At 38.3% G+C, this 18,222-nt stretch overlaps 3 protein-coding genes across 3 annotated transcripts in view; all 3 read right to left on the bottom strand.

Annotated features, from left to right (window-relative positions):
- Window positions 1–236: 236 nt before the first annotated feature.
- stra6l (STRA6-like) lies at window positions 237–6,034 on the bottom strand. Its single transcript, XM_030739610.1, has 18 exons — window positions 5,911–6,034; window positions 5,443–5,515; window positions 5,158–5,258; window positions 4,729–4,859; window positions 4,524–4,644; window positions 4,246–4,291; window positions 3,952–4,077; window positions 3,685–3,758; window positions 3,105–3,213; window positions 2,780–2,933; window positions 2,443–2,518; window positions 2,242–2,323; window positions 2,097–2,145; window positions 1,738–1,855; window positions 1,520–1,639; window positions 1,234–1,397; window positions 880–1,023; window positions 237–764 (listed from the first exon to the last, which is right to left on the bottom strand). The coding sequence occupies exons 1-18, from the start codon at window positions 5,934–5,936 to the stop codon at window positions 532–534; spliced, it is 1,947 nt and encodes a 648-aa protein (XP_030595470.1). The 5' UTR covers window positions 5,937–6,034; the 3' UTR covers window positions 237–531.
- A 423-nt stretch (window positions 6,035–6,457) lies between these two features.
- spink4 (serine peptidase inhibitor, Kazal type 4) lies at window positions 6,458–8,277 on the bottom strand. The gene is made up of 4 exons (XM_030734546.1): window positions 8,148–8,277; window positions 7,489–7,520; window positions 7,192–7,304; window positions 6,458–6,617 (listed from the first exon to the last, which is right to left on the bottom strand). The coding sequence occupies exons 1-4, from the start codon at window positions 8,197–8,199 to the stop codon at window positions 6,572–6,574; spliced, it is 243 nt and encodes an 80-aa protein (XP_030590406.1). The 5' UTR covers window positions 8,200–8,277; the 3' UTR covers window positions 6,458–6,571.
- A 188-nt stretch (window positions 8,278–8,465) lies between these two features.
- The window catches only part of LOC115783640 (phospholipid-transporting ATPase ABCA1-like), a 36,448-nt gene continuing 26,691 nt past the window's right edge, over window positions 8,466–18,222 (bottom strand). Inside the window, 24 exon segments of the mRNA XM_030734560.1 lie at window positions 8,466–11,139; window positions 11,223–11,466; window positions 11,681–11,773; window positions 11,941–12,044; window positions 12,169–12,303; window positions 12,477–12,618; window positions 12,774–12,880; window positions 13,062–13,245; window positions 13,347–13,476; window positions 13,585–13,708; window positions 13,847–13,991; window positions 14,088–14,203; window positions 14,343–14,520; window positions 14,618–14,787; window positions 15,339–15,413; window positions 15,773–15,878; window positions 15,987–16,019; window positions 16,122–16,216; window positions 16,328–16,517; window positions 16,669–16,767; window positions 17,080–17,204; window positions 17,384–17,532; window positions 17,758–17,871; window positions 18,071–18,122. Of these exon segments, the coding sequence (XP_030590420.1) occupies window positions 10,996–11,139; window positions 11,223–11,466; window positions 11,681–11,773; window positions 11,941–12,044; window positions 12,169–12,303; window positions 12,477–12,618; window positions 12,774–12,880; window positions 13,062–13,245; window positions 13,347–13,476; window positions 13,585–13,708; window positions 13,847–13,991; window positions 14,088–14,203; window positions 14,343–14,520; window positions 14,618–14,787; window positions 15,339–15,413; window positions 15,773–15,878; window positions 15,987–16,019; window positions 16,122–16,216; window positions 16,328–16,517; window positions 16,669–16,767; window positions 17,080–17,204; window positions 17,384–17,532; window positions 17,758–17,871; window positions 18,071–18,122 (3,054 nt within the window). The 3' untranslated portion in view covers window positions 8,466–10,995.

Below are 18,222 nucleotides of genomic sequence, written 5' to 3'. Positions count from 1 at the left end.
CCATTAAAATGAGTAAATTCACTAATTATAAAATTAGTGACGTTTTTTTTTTTTTTTTCTTATTTATGAGATGCTGGTGACATAACAAGCAGTAAGATCATCTAGATCAGTGATTCTCAAATCCAGGCCTCATGGTCCGGTGTCCTGCAGGTTTTAGATGTGCCCCTGATCCAACACACCTGAATCAAATATAGAAGTCATTAGCAGGACTCTGGATAACTTGACTGCATACTGAGGAGGTAATTCAGCCATTTGATTCAGGTGTGTTGGATCAGGGGCACATCTAAAATCTGCAGGACAGGGGCTCTCGAGGCCTGGATTTGAGGATCACTGATCTAGATGATATCTTTTCAGTCAGATGTAAGTGCAGAGAAAACAAACTGAAAACAGCATAGTTATACATACAACATCTCCATTGAAGGCCTCTACATTCCTTTTGGATTACATTTTATATATATATTTTTTTTTATGAACCACTATATTTATAATAATTAAGAGACTTTGACTTTGATTTTCAAATGAAGTCAGTTATTAACAGTCTTCTCCTGGTGATAATTGAATCTCTGGTAGTGGCTCTGACAATGTCTGCTGCCTCTGAGTTTGAGATGCCATAATAAAAGCCTGTAGCACTGTGTCTAATGGGGGAGATGATGATGAAGAAGATGAGGAGAGGTGGTGCTTTCTTAGCAGGATCAGGGGAGGGTTCCTCAGTAAGGTATAAAGCAAAGCCCAGCGTCTCCTGGCCTGACTGTTCGCAGGGGATGCTGGACAAACAGAAGTGACGAGGAAACAAAAGTTTGAGAAAGATTAGGCAGCAAAAAGCTCAAAGCAGTATAGAGGTATGTGTTAATGGCAGAGGCACAAACACACACTACTGACCTGATGGAGTATTGTTGAATGTGGAGTAGGTAGATGCATTGTGTCTCTCCAGTGTGTTGGAGATCAGCACCTGACAGAAAGATACCAGGACTGGGTTGTTGTGATAATGGTCAGCAAAGATCATCCCAATCCACGTACTGTAGCCTGGATAAAGCAGGAAATGCTGTTAGGGACAGGGTGTGGCAGTAAAACAGTGAATAGATAAGCACAAAGCCCCCCTCTTGTGATTTTCCAATCCCACTTTGTAAGTTGTAAATTTAAACTGTTTCCTGTCACTGCAGTAGGTTAAAAATACAAAGAAATTTAGATTTGGCTGTGATCTTTTTTTTTTTTTTTAATTGAATTTAACTTTACCAGCATCCATGGTTTCATATCCCCTCTGCATTATAGTTCGGTCTATGCGAGACACCAGCCATGTTCCCACCACAATGCTGAAAAGAAGCCTCACTATGCAGGTGGTCATCCCCATCACCACATTGTAGAAAAAGAAGAAGTAGTTGAAGCAATGAAACGCCTTCCTAAAAAAGCAGAAATGGTGATTTAAAGTTAACGTGCGTTGAATGATATTGATTTTTCCTATTACCATTTGAAAAATAGTTAAGGGGTTTTAGTGCTGCAGACCCCTTCAGTAACAGCCTACCTGTTGTTGAGAGCCAAAGGTTTCTCTTTATCTTTGGGATCCATTTTGTCCTGAAGGAAGAAGATCTGAACCAAAACTATTTGGAGAATCACCAGGCCGATTATAATGCTGACGGTCAGACTAAGAGTCGTGAGAGAAAAGTAAAAGTCGATCAGTGTGTCTATTAATTTATGTGCAGTCATACCAACACAAGTACAGAGAAAACAGCCAGTACTTACAGTATGGTTCCTAGGGTGGACAGCATAGTAAGCACTTTCCCATGCATTATAGGAAGAATCAGCACATAGGCCAGCAGCAGAGCAAACAGGAAGTGAACAAAATGGACAATCAGGTAGCCTGAAAATGCAGAAATCCATTTTAACTGTGAAAATATTTCCATAACATAACTGCATAATACATCAGACTGAGTTTCTGTATTTTTCTGATTGATTTCACATCTTGCTCTTGATTACCTCTACCTAGATTTACTTTTGAGAGGCTTATACTTAGATTTGGTCCTGAAACCCAAATGTAGAATGTCCTGTGAAGATCAGGATAGTTGTATTTGTTTTGAGAGGCTACAGTTAGAAAAACTTACCCCACAGTGTAAAAGCTATTTGCCAGCCAGAGTATCTCGCAATGGAAGCCTGTAAAATTAATGGGGGAAAACGTGTTGCCATGCAATAATATTAGATCACTTCACCTCTACAGTGTATGTGTTTGTATCCAAGTGTTTTACTTACTACACTGACAGCAGATTTAGGTTTATGAAACTTCTCAGGAAGAAAAAATTTCTGTCCTTTCCAGAGCCTCCTTAAGTGTTTTCTAAGGCAACAGAATACTCATTAGATCGCAGGGAAATGTAGATCTGTTTCTGTGCTCGCCTGTGGTAAAACCAGTAGCCTTCCTGTAAACTGAATCTATTCATTTTTTAGGTTTCTTACCTGTAACATGCCAAAACATGGAATGTGTAGGCAACAGAGTTGAAACTGGCAAAGATGGTCGTGGTTAGCCAACACTCTTAAATAAACAAACAAATACATACATAACTAAAATGTACTTTTACTTTTTGTTCTTATAACTGTGCTGATGTCCTATTCAGTTTCCTAAGACAAATTTATTTGGTAATTCCTTATGGCAATGTTAACAATCAAGACCGCAGAGAAACTGTGCTAATGACATCTCCAAAACGTGTCTGATGTCCATCTTACAAATAATGTGTAACATTAATCACCGAGTACATAAATGCACCCGGTCTAAATGTCTGATGGAGCAACTTACTCCGGGCCACGTCAATAAATTCTTCCAGCTGAGGTATCATGTATCCCAGGGATTCTGTCTGGTTACAAGAGGTAACCACGTCTTTAAGTGTATTTTTCCACGTGGCAATTTTGTCAAAAGCAGAATTACTGAGACTGTAGTCTGCTATTGTCATCTAAAGGAAATGAAAGAACAAGTGAATACAGGAGTTCCTGCAGTAGATGCACAAATAATTTATATTCAATTCAATTCAATTCAATTTTACTTATACTTGTGTTTATATAACACAAAAAAAGAGAGAATGGCTTAAACATTTTAAGCAAATCATAAAATATGCTTTCCGTACCGTATATAGACCTATAAGAGATATTACGACAGTGCCAATTATTCTGCTGGGAAACTTGAAATAGGGATCCCACTCATAAACTCGCCTCTGGAACCAGGTGAGTGGCTTACTGTAAGACAAAAATGAGTCAAAAATTCTTCCTGTTCTGAGGTTCAATAGCAGCTGTAGAATTTTGGTTTTTTACATGATCTATACAACATTAGAAATTCTCTACAAAACTCTGATTTAAAATGCGTTCACTCAGAAATCTTTGATTCTAAAACCTGCCAGAATGGCCTGAACACACCAGACTGGACTTTAATTCAGCCTGAAGCTCAGTTTTTACAAAACTCAGTCATTAAAATTTAATATCCAATGTTAAGTCACACTTTATCTTATAATTAAACAAGAATACCTTGAAGATGGGTAAAAATACATACAAAATTAGGAAATCTGTTCAATAATATTTTTGGAAAGTACACACCACTGTAATAAAAAAAATTAAGAAATGACACCTAAACAAACAATAACCGCAACAGCTAAGGAATACTGATTTTGGTAGCAGCCGTTGGCGTACATGTACATGAGTGGGTGTATTTACCTTTGTCCAGGTGTCTTTCTCATCAGTCTCTTAACATGCTGAACTTGGTGTTGCTCAGTCAGCTCTTCAGAGTCCTAGCAGCAGATTCAACACATTCATATTCAGACATTTACTATATCAAAAAACTTTGTTAAGATAGCAGCTAACCTCACATAATTTGGTGTATAGGCATTAAAAAAAGATCATAAAAACAGTTAAAGCAAATAACAGTATGCTGTACAATTTTTTAGTAGTAATCAGTACAATCCATGCTTTAGTAATTCTGACCTCTTGTTCCGTGTGCAGACATATTCGAATAGCTTTCACCAGAATGTAAATGAATCGTCCAAGGAGGAAGACGAGGGAGAGCATACGAGGCCACTGGGAAATCACCTTCTGGTATTTGCCCAGTATCTTTAAAACCATAAACACAGACAATCATTGATTTATTTATCACAACTAAATACTAATAAGCAACTTCATAGCCAAATATTTTGCATGGTTTAATTTTTTTTAGTTGACGTGGGTGCAATATTCTGATGCCTGGTGGAAGGTTCATATCTGGGTTTAGTACCAACCTACCTCACCACTGGGACAAGTGGCTATATCCCAGGCTGTAATTCCGATCCTACAAACAAACAAACAAACAAATAAACAAACACAAACATAAGTAATATGTTTGTTAATAAAATGAGATAAGCCACACATAAACTAGTTAATCCATCTTTTCATGTCCTATTCATTATGCCAAGTTTAAAAACATTAAAAAAAAAAAAATTTTATGCAATGTTACTTTTTTTTTGGGAAGCTTTAAATAAAGTTGTAAAAGACACATACATACAACATGTTTAAATATTTACCAAAACAGGGAGTAGAGTATTCCCAGCAGTGCCCCGGTCATTCTGAATGGCGTGGACAGACAGGCAAAGAAAGGGAAATACACCATACCCACCTCTAAAGCACCAATCAGGTACACAAAAGCTGCAGATAACAAGAGAACATTATATCTTTCAACATAATTCTTGGATCTGTAAAAGTAAAAATGTTAGCAATATAACAATGTACCTCTGGCCCAGGATGGAACAGTAATGGGGAGGTAGCTTTCAGAGAAGAGGAGCAAGACATTGCTCGACACTGCACCAAAGGCAAAGCCATAAGACCAGCGATTACTGAGGCTGCCGATAGTATCCAAAGGCCTGGGGCACAATGATAAAAAATATATATAAGTACAGATAAAGCCATAGTGCTAATGCTGTAGTTTGATATATTGCACATTACAGAAACTAGTAAAGGATTCTTAAAGGATGTTAGTGAAACTGTAAAGGGGATAGTTGTATATTACAATTTCTACTAATTTTACATTATTATAGGTATAGCCATGATATTAGGACTGATATTATTTTTGAGTCTCTCTCTCTTTATTGCATTAACAAAAGATGGGCCGCTGACTTGAGATCCACCTTATACTGTTGCTGCTGCTGTTACACGACTTACACGACTATAGCAAAACGTTGATCCAGGAATGGCAGTCTGTGGTCAATGGCCAGCCTCTGGGCTCTTTTTTGAAGGAACGATAGCACCCCTGCAATCAACGCCTGGATGAAAAGTTATTAAATGTTTTATCTTTTTGTAATGTAAAGTGTGGTCATAATTTAGACAGTTTCATAGCTGATCTGTATTGGTGTTGCAGTGCAGAGTGTAACTAATTTTTCCTGGAAATCATTGTTTGAATGGCTTTTTATATGTCTAAATTGCAAGTTAAATGAATGAACAGCTTACTGCTGGTATGAGTGAAAGATGCAAGAACATGTCCACAGAGACTCTATTCTGACAATCCACGTCTGTGGAGACCCTGGACAGTGACAGCACGAACACAATTTAACATATAACAAATTAAGGAATGCACAGCAGAACCGAGAGGAACAAACTAAGTACAAATTAATGTGATCGACTAAACAGACATGAACAGAGCAGAGCCCAGTTTAACTAAGATAATGACTTCAGTGGAATCAGCTTAGCAAAACCTTACCAAAACTACACTTACTAGAACATGTACAAACAGGGGTTCATAGTGCATAGTGATAAACACAGGTTTAAGTTTACCATCTAAACCTCCTAGAACTGGTTTGCCAGCCCAAATGACATTGCAATGACATGCATTATATTAACAACATACAGCTGACTGCAGCAAAGTAAAGTTCTGTACAGTAACACTTTTTACATTTATTTTTTGTAGTCTGTACTTACTCATGTTCCAGTACGTTTCTTATCATCTTTGATAAGTTGGTTCATTAGAGTCTAGGAAGCTAAGCTTTGTTCCTGCTGTGCTGTAAAGATAAAGCAAACAACTGTGGACTGATCCCACTTCTCCTTTTCCTGGTTTTAGTCATGTGACTAACTTGCATTTGACCTTTGACCTCAGGAATCAACACTCTGCTCTGTTGTTTTAATGTCTTGCTATTTTTTTTTTAATTGTTATTTTTTTCTTTTGCATTTGCTGTTAATCTTTTTCTATTCAGCCCTTCCTTTCTCTCTCACTCGCCTACACACATGATATCAACCACTGTGTTACTCAGTAAAGGAGTGCAAACAGTTACCTCACCCAGTAAGATAACCAAGTGTTCATTTGCCTTCTGCCTTCACTTTACAAAGGAATGCTACTCCGAAATATTAACTCTCCTTTCTTTTCTCCCCCATGTTCTATTGAGCATCTGTTTTACCCCGCTTGTTATTGTCTGCTTTGGTGAAATGTGAATTTCGTGGATAAAAAAAGAAAATATTACACGGATACTGCTGAAGGATATTTATTGATTGTGGCAAATATTTAGAACAGCTGGAATCCAGTCATAGTTGCAAACAGACTTGATCCTGATTGGCCCCTTGGCAGTGACATCACCAGGTGTTGAGGTCAGCAGCTCTCCTCTTTGGCAATCATAATGTTCATCTTGGTTGACCTGAGAAGAACAAATTAAAATGATAGCTGAGTTTTAGTTAAGCATTTTATCAGTGTGTGATAAAAGAGTGGAAGTGAGGTCATGTTAACCACATCTCATATTTCATCTATGAATATGTAGAGATAGTTCAAATTGATCAGAAGTTACAGGCTCATGAACAAACAGAGAAAGAAACAAAGATCTCTTTAAAAAAAAAATATGACATCATCCTAAAAATAATATTACATTCCTGTACCTAAAAATCATTTGAAGAAGATTCAAGCCCTTATAAGCCTAGATAATGCAATAATAGTTTTGGCAGTATTTTTGCTTATGTCCTACTCACATGTAGTTCGTTATCATCACCAGGGTTAGGGTTAGAGGTTATCATTTTCTAGAAATCACCAACCTCATACTTATTACCTGTAAAGATGCATCAAGACTGAACTCGATAGCATCATAATTTTAATTTTCCCCAGTGTCTAATATTTTCACCAGCAGAGGGCTGTGCAAGCACTTTCTCCTCCTTAATGCCAGCGTGGGTGATGAACTGATGTGTGAAGGCCAGGAGTGTGAAGCAGCTGTGTGTACTCACTGTCTCTGGACACACAGGGCACACTCGTTGGCATAAGTGTTTCCATCGCTCCCACATACAGGAGACAGATTCAGGGGGCACGCCACAATCTCCTCCAAGTCAGGACAGAAAGGCTGGCAGAAATGTCAACATTATAATCTATATTGGTTTTGGTATAATAATGTTCTGTTATGATGTAGTACACATGTAAAATTTCAGCAACAGTGCTTTAGCTTCAATGAAAAAAATCCAATCAAACTCTAAAATAGATTACAAGTACAATTAAGTCAGAAGTTTCTCTTTGAAAATAAATATCACCTCTCTCATGAGTCCAGACCTCTCCACAGCATCTTTAAAACAAAGAAAACTTTAAAAATAAGGAATTTATTAAAAAAAAAAAATCACTTCCTATAATATTCAAGAAAGCAAATCAGCTCAAAGAGAAAAACTATCATTTGCCCTTCAGAAGTAACTACACCGATTCAAATGGGAAACCTACTACCTGTGATGAATTTAAATCCCTAATCTACTGTTGCATTGGTAATACACAAAAATATTCACTAGGCAGAGTATACGAGTGCTTCTAACCTAAAGTAAAACTGACACACAATGTGAGAGCCCTATGTGTCAGTACATACATATTGCAAAAGGTGTATTCTGTATTTGTGCATTCTATATTTTATATGTATAAAAGTCAGATTCATTATAATTTGTAGAGATCAATTGTTACTGTGATATTTGACCTTTTTTGTGGTCAGCATTGAAAAAAGTCCTTATTTCAGTGTTGTAAAGCAATAAAACTCAACATAAAGAAAACATGACGTTATGTCAGCGTGACTCATGCTTTTGCATCTACATAAAAATTGCTCTACTAACTTTATTCTTAACCCCAAACAAACTTCAAATTCCAATTTAAATATACCCCCAAATAAAGAAGAATGATTGTTTGTGTAGAATAAAAGGGTTTTCTTTATTACCTGCGGTCATACAGATGAGCAGAAGTCCCAGAAAAACAACTCTCCCAGTCATGATGTTGGTGGATGAATAACTCGGGAGCGACAGGAACCTGTGCGCATGCCTCTCGTTTTACTGGCAAATTAATTGTGTGTGTGTGTGGGTGTACGTGTGTGGGAACACAGCAGATGAAAATGGACACACAGATGCATGAAATCTCTAGAAACGGAGTCACCAGCACACATTAACACATACACACCCAAACATAAACCTATCTTTTGTTCATCCAGTAGCTACAAACTTCCATGTGACAAACCCACATTAGCTTTTTTTTTTTTTTCTTCTTCTTTTTATCTAGCACACAGCTACTGTGACAGCAAAGTGAAAATAATCACATCATGGCTTTATTATTTTTTTTTGGAAAAACGTATGAATTTATTAATGTAAAGAATAACTATACACAATGGGTAACAAACACAAACGGCCATAATACTTAAAAATGTAAACAAATAATAATATTGAGCATGAGAAGAGAAAAATCACTACCTTAGTACTGTCCTGCATTTCTCTCGTTAAATCGTTATCTCTGCTTTTCGCTATTTCACTCGTGTCTCTCGAGCACATATTTCAAGTTTCAAACAAATTCTTTCATGCTGTGGAGCAACTTTGTTTTTTTTGTCTGAACTGTGTCTGTGTTCCAGTGCAGAGATTTGTTTTTACATGTTTTATTTGCCATGATTTCTACTATACTATACTAAACCTATAAAGTGCTCAAATTTAAAACAGGGGTTTGGTGGGACGGGGCTCAGACCCTCAGTGATGGAAACAAGAGTCAGCCCTCGGGCAGTTATTAGATCCCCGAGATATTGGAAACTCCTTCCAAGATTTTGCATGACACAGAGCACCTGTTATCACTTTGAACCCTGGATTGGACCTTCTGGACTATAAAGCAGTACAAGCAAAATACTAATAGACATGGTCCTCATGTTTAGCCTGGCTTACTGACTAGTTCTTATAAACAAAATATCCCTCTAGCTTGTCCTATATTAGAGCTACCGACAGCACAGATACCTTCATTGTGGCAGTTTATGGACGTGGACAGAGTAGATTAGAATTTGGCAAGATGACTAGAGGATAGAAAAACTTGAGTCTTAATAAGACTGAATGAGAGCACAAATTTTACAGATGTTTTTTTTTGTTTGTTTGTTTGTTTGTTTCAAGCTGCTGACAATGAGGAGGATTCAGACTGAGCTGATAGATAAATACACAACATAAACTTTAAAAAACCTTTGCCTCCATAAAATTATGCTGGTTGATTAAGGATACGTACATTTTCAGCTTCATTTGGCACAGATACTGTTTGTTCACTCCACTGGTAACATCTTTTTTTTCGACTCCACATCACAAAATTGCTACTATACATAATATCCACATCGGTACTGGCTCAGGTCTGAAATGCTTCTGTGGTGCGCTCGCACTCACGCTTATAAAAGCATTTCCTTGTCACACTCAGATCTGGTGGCATGCTTTGGTACATAGAAAAAAGCGCTGACAGTCCAGGTGTGTGGCCCATTGGAAAGCATGCACTATATATATATCCATTTGACTTTCAAGACCAAATTCTTCAGTACTCCTTAGCCCTCCTTTGTTCTAACAGGACAGGGTGAGTAAAAACAAGCAGTATAGCAGACTGTACATCCTGTGCACATATCAAGGAACTACAAGATTTTTTTGTTTGTTTGTTTTTGACAATGAAGGACACACTTTAAAAACAAAACAGTCAAGTTTTTTCTGTACACACAAAAAGTTGGGTTTTTTTTGTGCTTTGATGCATGTTGGTATCTGTCTTATACATTCCTTGGCAGCCTACATACATTGTTGTTTTAATGGAGTGCTCAAATTTCTGTCTCCACCAGTATAGGCACTATGCTGGACAATGTCAAGACACCAAGTACAAGAAATAAAACAAAACAACTTGGTTAGCAGTCTTAATTATTACTCAAACAAAGAAAAGTAACTCTGTCAAGGTTATGTTTTGTCCAGAAGAATTTAATTAGCTCTAAATTTAAATTAGTAAAAATTACTGTGTTGATGATTGCACATTTGTGACTAAACTGGATTGTAAAAGCTTTCTCACCATTTCCAATAATAAAACAAAACAAAAAACTGTGCCTGGTAATGAAGAGAAATCTAGAAAGGTTTGACCCTGAATAAAAAAGTAGTCAGTCTGTCTTATACCCAGGTTAAAAAGGTTCGACAGATTTAACAGCTGGCAGTGACTGATCCAATTGTGTTTTTCTTTGACTTCATCCTGATTTCTCCATGCAGACAAGCAAATAAACACTCCCACTGACCACAGCTAACTACTTTAAGGAAAGGGGATTAAATCGAGAGATATTTTTTCTGTCATCCCCTGTGTCTTGCCCATTGGGTGGGTAGCTAGGCTACATGCACTTTCCAGTCTAAAACAGCAGTAAAATCACGCTGTCACTTCAAGTGTTCTGAGTCTTTTCTTTCTTCCTGTGCATCTAGTGAAGGAGAAGCACCAGTCTCCTACTTCACAGAAGCGTCTCGTCACCTTAAACATAATTATATAGATTTCTTGCATTGATTTGCATTGAGCTTTCATTGTTTCAGTGTCTGTCATGATACCTGCAGTCTCTGCCTTTTCAAGAGGCTGTGCATTGAAATGCAGGTCCACTGATAAATGATGACAATTGAAAAAGACTAAAAAGTAGAAATAATAATAATAAAAAACAAAAACAAAAACGAATGTAGTCTATCTCCCCAGATTTTAGTGGTCCATATTTTTCTAGGTTGTGGGGAGGGTGGGCAAATCATTGCAACTCCCACAGACGGTATGTTGTGGAATCAGACACAGCTCTCCCTGGTCTTGTTGTCTGTGAGAAAGGAGTTTAGCTGGGAAATGTCCACTACAACAGCGTCCCGCTTGCTCAGATGGACGTCTTTCAAGTGGTCCTCGTCACTTTGGTCCTTTGCAAAATTTACAAACACCTGGAAGAGGGAGACGAAGAAGAATTAGACTTTTCTCAAATTGAAGCTGGATGTTAATTATGATTGTTTGTAAGGTCACTTACTTGGTCTAAAGTGGTCTGAGAAACAGAGTAGTCCTCTATGCTGAGTGCCTCTTTGTTCTTAGAGAGCAGGGAGAAGATTCGGGCGAGAGAGGTGAGGGATGAAGGAAGCTGGTACTGCAGCATGTTGCGGTGTTTCTCCTTCAACGTGCTTCCTGGCAGTTCCCGTTCTATGAACTCCATTACCGGCCTAAGGTCTGGGTCTGGCCCTGCCACCCGCAGGATGATTGTGTAGCCATCACCAAACCTGACAAGCAGATTTAAAAAAATATATACTTTTAATTTTTGTCCCTGCTATGGTGATAAAGACCACTCTTTTATTTATATAAATCATTATTGCAGCTGACAGGAAAACAGAATCAGGATTGCTGTCAAATATATCGACTGATTAACTTGCTAAAAGTGTAAAAGTATTTAGTGTGAGCTACTGTGTTATGAAAGGTTCTTTTCTGTGGTCCCACCTGTTTTTGAGGTGTTGCACACTGCCCAGACAGCGGAACCTGCCGTTGACCATGATGGCCATCCTGGTGCAAAGGGCTTCACACTCCTCCATGCTGTTAGAAAACACAAACACATAAGGAGAATATTTATCATGGGTGGGAATATAGATGATAACACGGAGATGAAGATGTCCAAATCTGTCCGCAGCAAAAAGAGCAATGTTAATATATAACTATAGAGTCCAGGTAATTAAACAGATGGACTGAAAGGCCTATCTAACCTGTGAGAGGTCAGGACTACAGATCGTCCCTCTTTGATGATGCTCAGGATGGCGTTCCAGAGAGCACGACGCGCCTTGGGGTCCATGCCTGTTGTTGGTTCATCCTGTCAACATGTAAGAATGGGTACTCAGCTGCTGCTACACAATAATATTTAACACACAATCCACTGGCTTTAGGAGCTTAAACATTCAACAAATGCTTTATTTATTCATTTATTTTCCACTGACCAGAAACACAACAGGAGGTCCTCCTATGAGAGCAATGGCAGTAGACAGTTTCCTCATGTTTCCACCGCTGTAGCTTCCAGCTGCCTTGTCCACATACTTCATCAAACCCAGTTTCCGTATGCCCCACTCTGCCACCTAGTGGAGGGTTAGAGTTTTATGAGTGTCCCTTGCACACCATTGCAAACCATTATTGGGCAAATAAAATACAACATTAAAAAAAAAAAATACTGCACAAGCAGAATTCTAACTGTGGTTTACATATAAAAGACAAATACGTATCGCGGCTCATGTGTATGTTTGTTGCTGACCTCACAGACTTCCTTTTCAGGCACTCCTCTCAGGATAGCATAAAACTCAAGGTGCTCTCTGCCAGTCAGCAGGTCATTGATAGCATCAAACTGAGGACAGTAGCCCATGTTCTGATGCACCTCATCTATCTCTGTATTTACACTGGAATGAGAGAAAATAGATTAAAGACAGTTTTGTAAGTTTTATAAAGAGGAAGAGCTATTTTTAAACATAACTAAGATTGAACATTTTCTTATCATTTAAGCTGCAATTTACATAGTGAACTATGATATATGACGTCTTTGCTTATCTCTCACCTCTTGCTGGCCAAGTAGGCCTCACCACTGGTGACCACAGAGTCTCCTGTCAGCATTTTGAATGTGCTGGTTTTCCCAGCTCCATTCACCCCCAGCAAACCAAAACACTGCAGGAAAGAGAAAGAACATATTCTACTAAACCTTTCATACTCAATATACTAACTACCAATCTTTAGGTAAAAAAAGAACTTGCTCATCTTGAAATGATCTTGAAATCAAAACAGTGCTCATACTCCACTATTTATCTGTTATTTCTGTATTGCGTATCAAGTAAAAGGTTCAAAATACCTCTCCAGGAGGGATACCAACACACAGCCGGTCCACTGCTGGCTTCTGTTTCCGCTTGTAAATCTTGGTAAGCTGTCTGAGCTCCAGGATGTCTGACTGTCCTCCGCCGCTGAGGATGCGCTGTCGCTCTCTCGCCACATCCTCGTCTTCCTCTCCAATGGGCTTCAGGTGACTAGTGGATGACCTGGAAGTTAGGGATGAAAGGAGTTAGTCTGGAGTGCTGTGATATGGAGAACAAAGTTTAATGCAATTACAACTGAATCATTGCAACAAGTTTCCCCCCACCTGGTCTTGAAGCAGAAATGATACTGAATGAGGACGGTGATACAGAAGAAGATAACACCCTCGATGGCCATTGCAAACAAGTTCTTTCCAACCATGTCCCAGGCCAGAGGAGAGCGGAACCGGTTTTCACCTACAACAGAACACGCATTTTAAGAAAGATATCTTTTGTTTTCTACCTTGTCAAAAATTAATAATGACACATTTCTTTGAGGAGATAACAACAGTCTGTGGTGTTTACCGAATCTCTCCAAAGCATCAGCCATTGCTTGATTCTTCACCATGTCAATAAGTCCTCTTCCCAGGCAGAAGTGAGGGAAGATTAGGAACACATTCTTCAAGATATCGTTGACACCACCGATCTCCTGAAGGAGGAATAAAGTCAATATTCAGTCAAGAAAAGCTGAACATTCAATGACAACCATTCAAAAACTTGCCGCTCTGCATATTTTTGAATAATTCCTTATAAATTAACCAAACTCCTGCTACTAATAATGGCTTACATTGCTTCCAAACAACTCGAGAACAAATGTGGAGACGCTGCCGTTGATTCCTATCAGTATGTTGACACTGGTAAGAACCACATAGGCTGTGCTGGGTATTTTAAAGAAAAATGAGGCTGGGTACATCAGCGGGGTGATTGACCATCTGAAAAAAGAAAGAAACAGAATTTTATATGAAAACAGGTTAGAGATCAATAAAAAACATAAGGAGCCAAATAAACTGTGTGTCTGCCTAATTTACCCATAGAGTAGCAACAGCAGAGCCAACACAGGCAGATTGGTGGAGGAGACGTAGGCGTCTTGTTGGAAACACACAAAGATGATGATCACCAGTGTGGCAGGAACGATGTAGTTACACTGCAAAAGAGGGAGAGAAAAGAAAAGGCTCTTAAGTTTTAATAAACTACATTTTCTATCAGGATTGTGGTCTAGAATTTTTATGTCATTGACTTGAGCCAAGTGGACCTTGAGTTTAGAAAAAACTCAAATGTCTTACCATATCCCAGACAAAGTTGGCCAGCCAGTAGAGGAAGGGTTGTACTCCACTAATGAACTGCATGTGTTTGGCCTTGTTCACTCTCTCTTGGATGAGAAAGACCACAAAACTGGCAGGGACAAAGGACATGGCGAAGATCACGCAAATGGACACAAGCACATCCACTGATGTTGTCATCCTGGGAAAGAGATAACAAAGGAAACAACAAGAGTAAGAAGGGGCAAAAGAGATATTTCAAACTTTGAATTTAGCCCTGTAGTCACTGTAATACTCACAATGCGACTTGTGACAGTTGCTCCTTGGTGAGGTTGAGTGGATGATTGTAGGCAGTAATGCCAAACTTTGCGGGGTCTTTTCCAGCTGGCAGATTTGACCGCAGAATGGCATTGTTCATCACATTAAGGAAGGAACCAATACTGTGCCAGCCTTTGTTGTTAAACCAAATCTGCATTTAAGAGAGGCAGATGTGAGAGTTTCACTTTCTGTAACTTTAGAGAGCAAACAGAGCAGCTAGATGTAGAAGAGTAAAGCTTTAAATACTTCATAAGTCTACAGTACTCATATATTTTACCCCCTATTCTCTCACTCCCTCTTGAGCACTTATTAGCTTTCCAGAATCAAAGGAGTATTTAAAAAGCACTTCGGTTCTAATGTTGTTGTTGTTATTGTAGAAACCAGCTAGTGCCAGACACCATTTGCATCTAAGTTGCGAAAATAAAAGATTAAGGCTCGTGTGTCACAGCATGTTTGCAGATTACGAGAAATATGCAGCATGTGGTACACTTATGACAAATCAAAAATCAATATTAACATACTCAAATTAGTTGACATGAACTGAGTGCTTGAAGTATTTTGTGCGCAAGCTGTAGGTTTAACAGTGGCGTTGTTGAAGGAACTGTTCAAGGGCGCTTCACTGTAACGTACAGAGCCACGTGCTGTTGTATAACCAGTGTCTCGTGTGTGTGTGTGTGTGTGTGTGTGTGCGTGCATGCTAACCTTGACGTTATTCTTGGTGTCCAATCCTTGGATAAAACTGGAAAGACTGTGAAAAAAGCGATCTGCTGCAGTTCCCTGGAGAATGGGCAAAGCAGAAAACAGAGGAAATGAGCCAAGCAGAGCACATGAGTGAACTGACACTGTTCAGACCTGTGATAATAATATATCATATTTAGCATCAGCACAGCTGTAATTATAACAGCGCAGATATTTAGACCCCCTGTATGTGTCTTATCCTGACCAATTCAAAACAAGCCATCATGGAATGGTTTATAATATATATAATAGTTTATTATATATATATATATATATATATATATATATATATATATATATATATATATATATATATATATATATATATATATATATATATATATATATATATATATATATATATATATATATATATAAAATGCAATAAAATCTCTTACTCTTTCAAGATGGAAGCGTCTCCTTAGCTGAGCAATTGCATGATCAATTTCATCTGCATGGGACAGAAGCTGTGAACTCCTTGCACCTAATGAGAATCCACCATATCTGTAATAGATTACAGCCATTTTAATACTTGTATAGGACACAGCTGAGAAACACTCAGTATTTTTGATGTGAGAATGAAGTAAGGATACATCATGTCTGATAATGTACCTGAACTCATTGACCCATATCTTGTTCTTCAGGCTGTAAGAGAGGAAAATCAATGACTCACTGCTTCCTTGAAAAAGAATAATTTACATTAAAAAAATCAGAGTAAAGAATAATAACATATCAGAGGAGTGTTACCTCTTCCCTATGATCTGAGCGTAAGTCTTAACCAGATAGTCTGACACATTTCTGCCAGTCAAATTCTGCAGAGTATCCGTCTCACTGATCTTCATCTGGAAACAGACAAATCAGTTATTGAATGTGTAGTATTCCTCTAGTTAATTGCTCATATTTATTTTACTTTTCTTTTTAACCGTTTTTAGATTTTGTTTGCCATTTCTAACCTGTGGTGGTGGAAGTCCCCCAGCTCCAGGTGGACACTCGGGCAACATCCTTTTACGCCCCTGGCAGCTGCACTCCCACAGGGGAGAGGGATTCTCCATGGTCCAGTTTCCTCTGTCAAACATGTTCTTCACACTTTGAGAGACTTGAAGGACCGACCACTCATCTTGAACTGCAGTGCAAGGAATGTCCCTGGAGCATAAAGGGAGCATTCATATTAAAATTCAAATCTCCAATTTATGCATATACATAGAGCATTCTTAATATTGACTCTGATATAAACTATACTATAAATCTATGTATCTTTCCTAAATGTAAGTTAACTTTTCTTCTCAAAACTCACAGTATTGGCTCTCCTTCCATGCAGCGTGTTCCAAAGCCTGGTTCTGCTGTCAGAGCTCCAAGCAGTTTGTTGGTGTGAGGGTCTTCAGGTATGTCATTACTACACAGACACAAACAAAATCCAACCCATTTAGTAATACCTGACATTTTAAACTGCCTCTAAAACTTATTTTCTATGCGAAATACCTTTAAAAAGATTGTATCACAAAATATTACTCAGCATTTACAGCTGTGTTAAGAGCCCTTGTTCACTGCATAGTTAGGATTAAATTAGGAAGCATTAAAATATCAGCATAGTTATGTAACCTTTTACATGTTTAATGGGTTGAGGACTTTGTGGATAAAAAAAGACGGGCTTTTTTGCATGACAACTGATAAAAAGTTATTTGCAGACAGAGAAATTTTATCTTACCTGATGAAGGTAAACTGTTCTCCATACATGCCGGGATCCAGAGCCAGGCTGGGGTACTTTCCGAATGGAGGAACAATCAGGCTGAACACCAAGGCAATGCACACAAACACTGCTGGCAGCACAATCTGAAAAAATAACAGCAATGATGTTAAAAAAGAAAAATGAATAAAACCTATCACAGCTAAAAACTATTACTTTACTGCAAGAATACTATAGTTAGGAAAATCCTAACTATTCAAGGCATAAACACTGCTATATTGGCTATTACTGTGTGCCCAGGCATATGAATTTAATGTCAGTATACCTGAGCAAAGAAGCCTTTCCTGGAGCGCCTAGCATAGAGGAATCGTTTCCAAAGCAGGGCTACAAACTGCTGTCTCTTCAGACTCCAGCCTTTAACTTGGTATGAACCTTTGCCATCTGTTCCACTGAGCCAGTCAGTCTCACGGGATTCTGGACACAGACAACATGGCACACATTAGCAAAAGTGCAGCCTGACAACATGGAAACATAAGTCTTAACACGGGGATAGTAAAAACTGAACATCTGCAGATTTGTGCAAATGAAGTTTTGTTTCTATGTGATATATCTGGTTAAACAAAGCCTGAAAGAATCTATAAATGACAGCAAAAAGACATTTACTATCATTGCACTGCATGCTGGGTAATGCATTTCTACCTGGGTCACCTTCAGAGTCATTGAAGTCAAAGTCATCCTCAGTGAAAGGCTTCAGGCAGCTCTGGTGATCTCCAAACGCATGACGACGGCGAGTCCTGGTTGGTACGACTCCATCTGCAGCCACATAAGAGTCAGTGAATTAATCTAAGCTATTTACATTCCATTTCCCTTGTTTGGTCTTCTCTATGTTCCCTGGTGCTTCCTATTTAAGACTTAGTCTAGATAGCATTCAATTTATAATTCATTCTTCTAATGTTCAATGTATAGGAGATGTCAGGTGTGTAAAAGTTGGAACAAATATCCCAAATGTTACCTGAAAGCTCAACTGAATCCACTCCACTGTCCTCAGCCACTTTCAAGAAAATCTGAAGAGTTAGAGGAAATAAAATTAAAACATCGGCTAAACTGAAAACAGATGACGGATGGACATAAAAACATGCAAATAAAATATAAATATCATTCTAC

This window comes from Archocentrus centrarchus, chromosome 1, assembly GCF_007364275.1.
Source record: "Archocentrus centrarchus isolate MPI-CPG fArcCen1 chromosome 1, fArcCen1, whole genome shotgun sequence".
NCBI classification, from domain to species: domain Eukaryota; kingdom Metazoa; phylum Chordata; class Actinopteri; order Cichliformes; family Cichlidae; genus Archocentrus; species Archocentrus centrarchus.
This window is presented reverse-complemented; position numbering and strand designations above follow the sequence as displayed.

What these genes read in the sequence shown, in the direction of transcription:
- spink4 (XM_030734546.1), bottom strand. Translation starts at nt 8,199, where the DNA reads ATGACTGGGAGAGTTGTTTTTCTGGGACTTCTGCTCATCTGTATGACC. An exon ending in GCTCATCTGTATGACCGCAG is followed by an intron (nt 7,521 to 8,147) that starts GTAATAAAGAAA and finishes TTTGTTTTAAAG; the next exon opens with ATGCTGTGGAGAGGTCTGGA. An exon ending in GGTCTGGACTCATGAGAGAG is followed by an intron (nt 7,305 to 7,488) that starts GTGATATTTATT and finishes CATTTCTGCCAG; the next exon opens with CCTTTCTGTCCTGACTTGGA.
- stra6l (XM_030739610.1), bottom strand. Translation starts at nt 5,936, where the DNA reads ATGATAAGAAACGTACTGGAACATGA. An exon ending in CCACTTGTCCCAGTGGTGAG is followed by an intron (nt 4,078 to 4,245) that starts GTAGGTTGGTAC and finishes ATGGTTTTAAAG; the next exon opens with ATACTGGGCAAATACCAGAA. An exon ending in CCTTTGGCTCTCAACAACAG is followed by an intron (nt 1,398 to 1,519) that starts GTAGGCTGTTAC and finishes CTGCTTTTTTAG; the next exon opens with GAAGGCGTTTCATTGCTTCA.